At 37.3% G+C, this 12,922-nt stretch overlaps 1 protein-coding gene across 1 annotated transcript in view; it reads left to right on the plus strand.

The window, feature by feature from the left end:
* The window catches only part of FRK (fyn related Src family tyrosine kinase), a 48,247-nt gene extending 36,080 nt beyond the window's left edge, over positions 1-12,167 (plus strand). Inside the window, exons 5-8 of the mRNA XM_026045664.1 lie at positions 2,388-2,546; positions 7,238-7,419; positions 9,574-9,739; positions 11,303-12,167. Coding sequence (XP_025901449.1) covers positions 2,388-2,546; positions 7,238-7,419; positions 9,574-9,739; positions 11,303-11,517 — 722 coding nt within the window. The 3' untranslated portion in view covers positions 11,518-12,167. The remainder of the gene's footprint in view (positions 1-2,387; positions 2,547-7,237; positions 7,420-9,573; positions 9,740-11,302) is intronic.
* The last annotated feature ends 755 nt before the right edge of the window (positions 12,168-12,922 follow it).

Below are 12,922 nucleotides of genomic sequence, written 5' to 3' on the forward strand. Positions count from 1 at the left end.
TTTTTTTTTTTTTTTTTACTGTTTAAGTGGAAATTACTGCACCAGGGAGGTGCACTTCGTCCTGTGCTGAGTGTGATGGATTCTTTAGGAACTGTTGTCTAGCTTGCCTTGCATCTCCAAGTGTCAGCACATAAAGTAGACATCTATCATCACCAATTAATCCTATCTAAGAAAATTCCTTCAGTCTGTTCAAGCTGACAGATGCATTTGTCATTATGATATTATAAAGYATCTCCCAAGTTTCTCTCTTTCGCATGGAAACCACCAAAGCAGTTTGTTTAGGAGACAGCGTTCTCATAATAAACTTTGTCTTGGTACAGTTATCGGATATTTTAATGGTATCTTCAGTTCTTGAATATTTTATCTCTTTGGTGTATATGAGGTCTAAACAGTTTTGCATTCAGGCAATTTTCAAAGCAAATGAGCAAAGAAATTATTTTATTGCATTTGGTTCAGTACCTAACACTGACTTGTAAGTTAACTTGTATGCTCAGAAAGCTACCTGAGCACTATCAGATACCCAACTCATTCTCATATTAATATAAACAGTTTTTACTCAAATGGTCCCTTGTATTATTAATGAACTTGTACTTTTTAATGTTGTTCCTTTATCAGTTCAGAAGTTCACTATACAGAGTTCAATGCACTTTGAACTTAGAGGTCATTTCTGAAGGTTTATCAAAACTTGCAAAAAGACTTTCCTCCAGAACATCTTATGAACTATTTAGGGACCACTTAGGCCAGTGGAAATTAGATAGAAATAATTAAACTTTCTCTCTAACTCATCTTCAAGTCATCAGTGTTTTTCTTACAATATGAAGCTTCTTCAATTCTTCCAGAAAAAATTTCCAGAAAAATAATTATATGCCTGCTTTAAGTAGGTTATGTAAGAGGTGATTTCTGGCAAAGAAAAGGGGAAAAGGGGCTGCTTATAGGTCACTATCAGTGTTTTTTGAGGGCTGCCTCCTCAAAAAAAATCATCTTMTATTCTGGTAGTGATCAATTTACTCTTGAACTGGGGTCTTGCACAACATACTTGTGACAACAAAGGTTTAGGTCAACTAGGAATATTTTGGCAACTTGATTTCTACCTATAATCATCTGCTGTTTGTACTATGCTTATCACTTATACCTAAAAGCACCTACTTCATTAAAAACACAAGTATTTAGCTACAAACTAAAAAGAAAATATAAAAGATATTAGCTTAAATCTCACATGACATATGTTATATACATTTCTCTTATATAAACTTCCTAAAAGAAATGTAATGTCTTTGCCACTATTGGAACAAGTATTAGCTAATTGATTTGTAATACGGATTTTTTTTTTAACTTGTCTGATTGTTAAAATCCAACCTCAGATAAAATACTAGTAATAACTTTTTTTTTAAATGTAAGTAAAAGTATTTTCTTAATTAAGCAAAACTGAATTTTATACATATATTTTAAAGAATACTAGAGGTACTTACTGATCTTTGTACCTCTTTTATTATTACTGTTTCAACTGGTATCACTTTATTAGTAGAGTTCATAAATTAAAAAAAAAATAGGATTGGTATTAATTTGGAGGAAGCYTGTAGTATGATTAAACTGAAAGATTCCTTGTAGGCAAACTTTGATGGTGAAAACAAGTCAGACTATGTCAACTTTGAAATGGTGTAAAGAAATACTGTATAATTTATTATTAAAATTGCATTCATCAAAACTCTGATGATATCTGATTGCTGCTAGATCATCCACAGAGAAAGCTTTTCTTCTTTACTTCTGCTGTTTTTTTCAAAACAATCCTATTCAGGATATATGAGTTCTAATCCTTATTTTGCTAGAGGCTTTAGCTCCCTGTGCCCTGTAATATAAAGTTATATATTATATAAATATTTGTTCATTTTTATGTATATAAAAGTACACATACATGCTCTTTCTATGCTAAAGTGATTTCAGTACTTTCAGACATTTATCTTGGATGCTAAAAAAACCTAGTGCCACAAATTTTAATTGTAGAACTATTTTTCAGTCAGAAGTTTTATATTCATTTTCTAGGTATTTTTATTTGGTTTCTGGACATTTTGTTAACCAGAAATGAGTAACATATTATTTTGCTGTATTTTTTACATCTAAAATTCTATCCTCATTTTTTTCAACCTTGGGAAAACCATTTTTAAACTTCACGTACCTGGTGCCTGGGCCTCATGTTTTCTATGCAATGTCATATTTCACTTGTTTTTTTCAGCTTCACTGTCTGTTTTCTCTGGGAACCGTTAAGAGTTGAGATGCTAATGTACTTGCAGAGACAAAAAATACTCTCAGTTATTCCCTTAAGGCTGCCAAGTAGGTAGGAAAACCTTTAATAGCTTCAGCTTATCTTTTGTTATATGTTGTTGTTTCAGGTTCAATGGATCCAAAGGACTTTCTGAGAGAAGCGCAAATAATGAAGAACTTGAGACATCCAAAGCTAATACAGCTTTATGCTGTTTGTACTTTAGAGGATCCAATTTTTATTATTACTGAGCTGATGAGATATGGAAGTCTTCTAGAATATCTTCAAAGTAAGCAAACAACTATAAACTCATTTTAAGGGATGCCACAGCTTTGGGTTTACTGGATGAACTAACATAAAAGATAAAAGTACAACACTGATTTAATATAGAAGAAGTGGCTGTATTTGCTGGGGATGGGATAGGAGAAAGAACAGGCTTATGAATTTTTGACATACCAAATTATTTTAGAAGATGTAGGAGAGAATCATTTTTGCAGTTTGATTCTTGCCTCATAATGACCCACATTTTTCTGCCCCCTTCTACTAGTAGGTAGGAAGTTACACACACAGAATAAATAGATATGCCTACAGAAAGGAAGATCATCATATTTGATATGCAATGCAAGCACTTCCACAAAATGCACTTAACAGCTTTGAAATCTATTACCAGGCAGGGAAACACTTTCGTGTATGTTTGTCCCTTGCCTTTCACATCAGGGCTCTTATCTCAGCAGGACTTCAAAGTACTCTTTTGAAGGCAAATAACAGTTAAAAAATAAAGTTGTACAGCCTGGAACAGACTAGCATAGTGATTGCACTTCAAATTCTTTGCAGCTATTGAGAAAATGCTGATCCTAATGCTGTTCTCCATTTTGAGTTTAGTGAATGCCTYTGAAATGTCTGTAATGTTGTAATGATCTTTTGAAGGTAAAATGTTTACTCTGGTTCCCTTGGAAAGTTTCTTTTCCGCTTCCAACCAATAAGGCAAAGCCCTGTGAAATAYTGTAGACAGTATCTACACTAACACACACTTTCCCTCATCCTCGCTGCAAAACCATTTTTTAAGGGAGGCTCACTCCAGAGACAATTACAGCTAAAGAAATATCCATTAGAGGGACAGCCCCTTTAGGAACTGTGAAGACCAGAGGCACAAGGAACTTGAGCAAATCATCTAAAGTTTTTTAGATATTTAAGGGCCAAAGTAGTGAAGTACTTAAATTTTCTTTAGCTTCTGATCTTTGAGTACTTTGTGTGCGGAGTGACACTTGCCTGATTGAAGGAACCCAGCACATCAAGAAAATGATTGCTGTGCATGAAAACATTTATTGTGTGGGAGAAAAAGCTCTGAGAAAGTCAGGATGAATCATAGCTATTACAAAAGTGAAAATTGGCCTCTCTTTTTGCACAAAGTCTGAAATGCCCGGGACACCTCAGTGCTGCAGCCCACATGTAGATCAGTTGCCAGCCTATCCACAGCAGCTGCTCTTGTCATAAGCAGGATGTGAATGCAGAATGATCTGGTCCAAGGCACTGTAGTCCTCTGTCAGAGTGAAAAGTCAGTCTGGACAGCCATCAAGACAACAGTAAAGTGGCCGGTTGAGAGCAGCCTAGTGGTGTCCCTCCTTGCATGGGGACAAACAGAACAGACAGGTTGAGGCAGAGGTGGATATAGATATCAGTGGATAAAAGTCACTGTTGTCAATTAGCATAATTAGATGGCTTGCATCTGGATCTGTATTGGCAATGTATAGCCTGATAGACATTCTTAAGATTCAGCCACCTCAAAGTCTAGGAAAACTTTTGCACAGGGCTGCTAATTCTRTTTACACTAAGGATCAACATGGCAACCTGGAAAAGAGGGAAAGTCCAGGGATTATTTTGTTCAAATATCCCCTCATAGAAATGCCTGGCTAAACAAGCAACCAACCAACCAAACAAAAGAAACCTTGCAAGGTGATGCTTTGTGCATGGCAACTATCATATTCTAACAGAAAGATGTAGCAGCAAGGGGCATGTGGCCTCCCTGCATGCACTGAGGATGTGCTTTGGTATATTGCATGATGGACACAGCTGCACAGAGTTACTGAGGTGCCACCAATATGAGAAAAATGAAACGGGAAGCCTTCTTCATAATTGGATGTGAATGAAAGTGTCATAAATGTATGAATATTTTTATCAGTTGTGATAGACTTGAGACTTGCTCTAGCAGAGACACAGTCTTGAAATCTGGTGAATTATTACCAAGGCAATGTTCTCAGCAGGGGAATGCGTTGTTTAATTTTTTTTTTTTTTTTTTTTTTTTTTTTTTTTTTTTGGTCTTTTCTGTCAGTGACAATGTTTTCCTGTCTTTTCTAAGTGAGATACTGTGATTGATTGATTAGAACAAGGTGCAGACCTGAGCCTTCTTTAACATTTTTCTGTAATACATTTTTCATATAAAGGAGATGGTTTTGTCAAATAGTATTAGTAAAAAAAAGGACAGAGTGATGCTGCATTTTCTTTATATGATAACGAACAAGCTTATGTAATTTAATCAATAGTGGCTGGTTTTGAGTGTGAAAGTTATACCAACTTTTCTGTTTTGTTGTCGTTTTCCCTCTAGAGAACAATTAGAAACAAACTTACCTAACAAACTCGAATGCAGATTTCTTGCTCCTATTCCCTGCTCTGAACAAGCTAGATGGGAAGTAGCTCTTGTCTGGAAATTTCTGCAGCACTGTTGCAGTGCTGTGCTTGAACTTGTGCAGTTTGCTGGCCAAACACCCTGGGCTGCCAGACGTGCATTCACGGATCTTCCCCACTGCCTCAGCCCTCGTGCTAGGAGTTGCTGTTCAGCCTGACTTGGGAAAAAAAACCTCAAGCTTTCAGCTGCAACTTGACCTAAGTAGGTGGCTCTCTTYAACACAGTGCCTCTGAGTGTCCTCTTGCACTAGACTAGAGAGGTTATTAAAGGCAAGGCTTATGAATCACCCTTTGGCCATGCCAGTGTTATCTCTCGGGTTCCTGTTTGGAGCAAACGTGTGAGGTCAGCACAGCAGAGCATGGGCTTCAAGCACAGCCTGAGGCTGGATGAACTTCTGCTTGTGTCTGTTCCTTGTCTGCTGCCACCAAGAGGTAGTTCAGCTTGTGCAGATGAAGCAGCATTGGGCAAGGCCACATCGGGGGMAGGTTTTAACTCTGGGTCACTGCTCTGGGTTACTTTACAAAGTACTTTCCAAAACCCATGTGCTCTCTCATAGGTACTCTGTGTCTTTAGTTACCTTCTGATTTAATGCAAAATATGCTTCATTCATGGACTTATATCTTTGTTCCACAAGCTGAAGAGTGAATGTCTGACAGTTATCAGGACTGGAAAATTTCAGAGCACTATATTGTTCTGTGCCCTGATGATGGATTTTCTTGATGGTTAAGCCATAGTTTGTCACATAGCTTGATTTTTCTCCATCTCTCTTTTAAAGGTCAAGACTGCTATCAAGGATGTGTGCAGGGAGGAAAAGAGTTTCTGAGTCAATACTAGAAGTAAATAATCTCAGTGCTGGATAATCATGACAATGAGTTTAACCTCGAAAAGGAAGTAGGACAATACATAGGACAAATTKAAACATCTAAAATTCATTTTTCTTACCTATTCATCTCAGAACATTCAGATGAGCAGGAAATTCAAAGCCTGGAGATTGCAGAATAGATTGGTAAACAATAGAATTTCACACTCTTCATAAGGAGTGATTGCAAGGTTAGGTCAGATAAAATGCCATAACTGAAGGAAGCTATGCAAAACAATGCTAACACACCGTCAATACAAATCAATTCAAAATAAGCAGCAGAATGCTGCCAGCTACAAATGATTTATTTCTTTAACCCAGAGGTACTAAGGGGCATTGACCATAGTCAGTGAGAAAGGAGAACTGTCAATGCATACAGCAGCAAATACAAGTTTTAGGTATAAGCAGGATTTTGAAATAGAGAGTTGAAGTTTTTTAAGAATTAGAGGCTGCTGTGACAGGCACTTACGCTTTAGTGCTGCAAACTCCGGATTAGGATGGCTGATGCTGAATTTAACACTGATTTGGTTTACTTGGATTACCTAACTGTATGAATTCTTTGCTATGATGAGTTCAGCTGTCCCCAAAGTGTCACAAAGACCCTGAATGTAAATTCTAATGTGTTATGCTCCAGTTGCATTTTTTGTTATCTGTCTTACTATTTATGGCTGCAGTTTTTCATGGCCCTAAGGCTCCTTCATTTGTGGAGGCAGCTTGTTCTGCTCAAAGTTCTTTTACTGCTTTGTCTAAACACCCTATCTGAGATTGCCAAGTCTCTATTTCTGGGACTTGCTGATCATACAGTGGTGTGAATGGCATGCACGTTGCTGCAGAAAATTCTACCAAAGAAGCAGGCAGCTTGAAAGCAACTCAAGGAGTCTTAGTATTGAGGAACAGCAACAGAGATAGCAGCATGAAGCAGTCAAGTGGACTTGAAAGTGAAAATGAGAGTTACACTTGACAGCAGATGGTTTATTTCCTAGTAAAAATCATTGGAGAATGTGGAGCAAGGCTCATTTTGTGCTTTTCCCTCTTCAATCTGCTTTGGCRCTACCCAGTGAGTACTGGCATTAGTTCTTAATCACATTTTGGAACCCATTGTGCTCTTGTTAAAAGGAAAAAAAAAGTACAATGCTGTCAGTAGATAAATGCCATTTTCTTTGTAATGTTTCAACAGCTTCTTCTAGACCTATATCAACTGTTGAATTTCGTATCTACATTTTAATTCAAGTTTGGAGAGTCACTGTTAGTCAATTGAAATAAAACTTAGATGTGTGACTATGTAGTGTCATTTACTCCATGGCTAGCATTTGATTGGGCTCTTCTTATTGCATTGCTTGGCCTTCTCAAGTATGTTGGCTATTTGGACCAGTGAATGCTGTGTTGTTTATAGCTGAATAACACAGATGTTATGTTATCCTTGTCTTCTTTTGAACAGATGATGCAGGCTCCCAGATCTGTCTGACACATCAAGTAGACATGGCTGCTCAGGTGTCTTCAGGGATGGCTTACCTTGAATCCCAGAACTATATTCATCGGGACTTGGCAGCCAGGAATGTCCTTGTTGGTGACCACAATGTTTACAAAGTGGCAGATTTTGGGCTTGCAAGAGTTTTTAAGGTGGGTTGTGAGAAGATGAATCAGCAATTTGAACTTCTCCATTTTAGCTCTGGGAGGAAATAGGTCAGCTAAATATGAACTGTGAAATCTGAATTAGTAGTGTTAAGCAAATGGTATGTCCTCAACTCCTGCAGTGTCCCTGGTCTTGTATTCCCCAGTGCAAGTTTAGAAGCTGGCCTGTGCCAGAGCCATTCCCTAGACTGCAGTCCAGTCTTTACTTCCCATTCAAACATTGAGAAAGGAGCCTGGTAGCCTCATACCCTTTGCTGCACAAACTGCCCCCCCAGGGCCAGTGTCTGGCATATGGCCAGACGGCAGGAATTATGGCAAGGATTATATTCCTGAGTTTGTAAAGGAAGGCATATARGAGTCTATTGACAGTTATTCTATTCCTTATTCACTGCCTCTGTGGTGCCTGGGAATACAGATTGCTGTTATAAAAAGGTCTTACTCCCCTGTACAGGCAACCACAGAATATAAGGTAAGCTCTCAGACATTTAAATCTGATGCACTTTCAAGCTCCTTGCCATTGTGCAGGTATTTTTTTCTTTTGTGTTTGAAGATATGAAATGCCCAGTAATGATGCCTGGGATTGCTGCAGTTTAGAAATGAAATTTCCTACTCCTTAAAAGGATTTGATCAGAGCTGGGAAGATTTGGCTGCTGAATTTTATGGTTTTCAACATGCAGTCTATAATTTGTGAGGTCTCATTATTGTTTTTATTGATTATATTCCTGCACTGAGAGTGAAAAACAGAGAAAAAAAGAAATTTCCTTGGCTTTTTGATTTGTTTGTTTTCTATACAAGAAGCCCAAATTGATGTTCATAACAGACTTGGATTTACTACATGTCAAAGTGTAAAATAATGGCTAGACAATGGCGTCAAGAGATTTTGAATGTGCTTTTTGCTTGATTTTCATTCTCATATTTATGCATTAAGATGAGATTGCACTTTTTCTTAACATGAAAAATATATATCTTAAATGAACTATGCTTACAGTGCTTACTATTCTCTTTGGAGAGGTAATAACTTACTGGTTTTGACATTACTYATTAAAATTGAACTTTTCCAAAATACTCTGTCATAGAGCAGTCTTACCAGATTTTCTTAGGAATGTTATGGCTTCTAAGCCGAAGTATTAATGTGATCATATACCAAGATCCCAAAATGTTAAGCAAGAGAAGTAAAATACAGAGTGTTAATTATTATTATTCCTTGTTCCCCTCCCCCAGAGAAGGGGGTCAAGATGGCAAGTGTATCAGTACCTAGGTACAAGACACCAACAGTCAACAGACAAGATCTAATCAAAAGTGCAGGAAAGGACATTATAGCTAGGAAAGAGCACATTCTGCATTTAAATCAAAACAAATCAAAATGCCTGTACATTTATCTAATTTTGCATGTGGTGAACCTGACAAAAGCCTAGGTGTGGATGGTATTCACTAAGCTACATTTAGGAGTCAGAGACGTAATAAATGTTCCCCAAGTTTAGATATCTGTACTATAAAGCTTTAAGGACATGAGCATATGAGTAAAGGAAGTCAAGTTGCAAGTAAATGATTTTCCCTTTTCTGTATGTCTGTCGTCTTCACTTAGCATGAATTAATTGGAAGCACTGTAAGCTAATATGTTAATTTAAATCACTTGGAGTTTGTTCTGTGATCCTGAAACTTGCTTAAGTGATTGTTGCAAAGTCAATGGCCCTTCAGCTCTGCAATAAATCACACAAAACAATGGTTCTGAAATTCATTTAGTTCTTGCTTTTGCCTTCTCCATTTATTGAAGACCAGACATGAAGGCATTTGGTCTCTAGTGTCAGCAGGATGCTTACACTGCCACTTCTGGCAGAAATCCTCATGCAAGATCCAGAATTCACAGTAGCAGGTCATAATTAATCACAAGCCATTCCAGCTCTATATGCTCACTTGAAATGATAAATGCTTTGGAAAAGCATCTTATGAACAGCAGTGTTCCTCAACTRTAAATTCCATTTCAACAAAAGACTTCATTAAGTGCCTACTTTAATACTCTTAAATGCAAGTGATTGACTGAATGAAAGGGTAAGTTTAAGCACATGCCTAGCTTAATGTGGGGCTTACGTGTTTTACTGAACAAGATCCTAATTCAAGTTTGCTTTGTTTTAATCATGACAGGTAGAAAATGAAAACATATATGAAGCTAAGCATGAAACGAAACTCCCAGTGAAATGGACAGCCCCTGAGGCAATCCACTGCAATAAATTCAGCATTAAGTCCGACGTATGGTCGTTTGGAATACTACTATTTGAAATAATCACTTATGGGAAGATGCCCTATGCTGGTGAGTATTTTTGCCTAAATAATGCTTTCTAATTACTTTTTTTTGCTTTAAAGGAGAAATAAAAAATTGAATGTTGAACTACAGCCAAAGGGTTAAACCTGTAAATAGGGAACGAATGGTGCCCAAACGAGGCCCATTTAGTAGGTCAGACCTTCTGGCTGCCTCCGGCTCCTTGGAAGCTCTCCAAAGCCAGTGAACATCATTCATGTTTGGTCTTGCTGGAATCAGCTTGCATTTCACAGGCACCTAAGCCAACTGGCTATATCCCTTAGGCATCAGATCAAAGATGCCAACTGCTGCAGTATGGAAGGACAGAATATAATGTGCAGAGTGCCTTTTCAGGAAGGAGCTATCTTAAAAAAAGGAACAGGACTATTTCTCCACTCTCTTTTGTATTTGACTATAGCAGTGAAAACACTTCATAATGAGAAGGATCACCAGAATTAGCCATAAAATTTCATTAACCTCAAAAAAGTAGATTACATACTTTAATAACTAGTATTTCTGGCACTCTGAAAAATGTTCAGGGAACTGTGACTCCAGTAACACAAGATAGCAATTAAATGATTGACTGTGACTTTGTGCTTGTGAGGAGAACCCAAGGGAAGGACTGATGCAAAGRAACTTGTGCTGCATCTATACAGCCCTGAAAGCTGATACATTTACCATAAACTACATTTCACAGGGTCCCAAACTGACCTCATTTCACATAGAAGGAAAAAAGAGAATTTTTCTTTTTTGATTCCCACCCTCACCTCCAGTGAAATCATTTGGAAGAAATAAAACCAATTTTTAACTTGGTTTATACTTACCCACAATTCCTATATATAGATATGTAGGTAAGCTTCAAATATAAATTATATAAAATGCTACGGTTCTATGGGCTTCTGTTAGTGCACTCAGTGTTATAGCTTGTGAAGGCACAACTTACATGTAACTTTATGGTTGACAATGTCCTGTGCCGAGGTTGTTTGACTTGCTGATATCACTTGAAGAAGTAATCAATTATCTCAATAATCAGTTAAGAGAAAAGGTTATGCTAAATCACAGTTGAAAGTTCAAGCTCTGGTACCCTGTGAGGGTTCAAATGCTGAAGATCAAGTGTTTTCCATTGATTATCTTAACAGAACCTCAATTATTGCTGTATTAATTTAAAAAAAACACAGTGGATGCTGTGGATGGATGACAGGGAAAACTTTTTAAATGTGAAAAAAAATTAGCAATGGGATAGATCTTCTTGGGAGAATTTAGAGTCACTGAGAGCAGAAGGTCTAAGGAGCAGATTAAGTGAAACATATATCAGAATTATTTGGGTGAAGTCTGCATGGTGGAAAAGCGCTTCCTGAGACAAACTCATTCAATGGGCCTCTCGAGTGGTGTAGTGGATTTCAAGTGGTGAAATTCATTTCCACTGAATTGTTCTCAGCTCTGCCTGTATGTATGTGTGCTTCATAGGCGAAGAGTTGACCACCTCTACCAGAGACAGGGACATGCAATCCTGTGTGTGCCTAAGTAGACCCTARATATTTTGATAAATTCCTTCTGTCTTGAAAACACCTGCAGGTTTGGCAGGACACCAGGTGATCCAGATGCTGGATAAGGGATACAGACTTCCTCAACCAAGCAACTGTCCAAAGCGGCTCTACGATATCATGCTGCAGTGCTGGAAGGCAGAGGCCAAGGAACGTCCCACATTTGAAACCTTGCAGTGGCAGCTGGAAGACTATTTTGAAGTGGATGGTTCATCCTATGCAGATACACATACTGTTATAAAATGAACCCTGAGTGAACCTGACTGGAAGAGTTGCTGTGAAATCAATTTAACCTCAAATGTAGAGCTTATTAGGTGAAACTAATTTGGTACATTTTCATGCCTGTGTCAAAACTGAAAGAAGTTTCAAATTTTTTGCTGGTGATGAGTGTTTTGCAAGACTAAGCATCAGAAGGCTAGAGAAGTGGGGCTTCTAAAATATAAGTTCTATTTATTTTTAAATAACAGATCACCAAAATGAACAAACAAAATGAATGTTGTTCAGCAAGCATTGTAAAATTTCATAGTTTCTTTATTGCAATAATTACATTTTGTTCCTTAAATTTTTAATTCCTTTCAGTTTATTCTTATGAAGGAATCTGATTGCTCTGTGCACAGCAGGATCTGTGCTTGGCGAGTTTTCTTACTGAAAAGAATAATCCTGTGACTATGTCAATGACAAAAAAACAAATTGATTGCCTGGCTTAGACCTTCAGTACATCTGCCTTTGCAGTGTAAGCAAATAAAATATTCTTGTTGTAAAAAAAAGGGGTTATTTTGTTTTTTGGTTGTAAGAATCTGTCTCGCAAGAATGAATACAAATATTATTAGACTCTTAATGCTGAATATCAACTAATGTTATTGAACAGATGGGTTATTCTCCACTGAGTGTAAGGATTTGTTTTATAGTTCATCAAGTTGAGAAATGTTGGGGGAAAAGCTATCTTTAAATGAAATCAAGACTACCTTCACGTCTTAGATTGAATTTCATCCCACTCTGCTGGCCAAGTTACCAAACTTCTCTAACATAACGCTTGGGCAGGTCTGGGTATTTTGCAGAGCTAGCAATTCATGCTTCCATCTTCTCCAGATGTAACTTTAATAAAGTAGATTTAAATAACAGATCATGCAGTTTATTTTGTTTCATGGGAAGATGGAGCCCAGGTACTTCTGCTTCTGTCTTTAAGATTACAGATCTTAGAAGTTTTTTCCAGTTCTTTAATTGAAGTATCAGTTCTGCTAAAAGTGGAAATGATTGGGATAATTTTATATTCTCAATTGTGGGCTTTAGAGAACCACGTTTCACTTATTTACTTATGAATCACCAGTTAATTATTTAACATAATCCAGGAATTAATAGCTGTATTGTGTTCACATAGTGTGGGCTGAATATGTGTGCTATCATTTTCTTCAGTAATATGTGGTGTCTACACATATGGTCTGAAAAAGGTGTAAATAAATGAAGATTCATTCCTTTAAAGCTGGGATCACTTTTATTGCTTCTGTTTTTTATTATTTCCTTTTCTTCWTATACTTCAAAGCCATTCATCTCAGTGCCTTGCTTCTAATTTTTAATTTCCTTTTTTCCCTCCTCTATTTTGGAAGGTAGCACGCTTTCTTTTATTTCCCCCCACGCACAGCTCAGAACTGAA

The sequence above is a fragment of the Nothoprocta perdicaria genome, unplaced genomic scaffold (assembly GCF_003342845.1).
Source record: "Nothoprocta perdicaria isolate Ctin4 unplaced genomic scaffold, notPer1 scaffold_409, whole genome shotgun sequence".
NCBI lineage: Eukaryota > Metazoa > Chordata > Aves > Tinamiformes > Tinamidae > Nothoprocta > Nothoprocta perdicaria.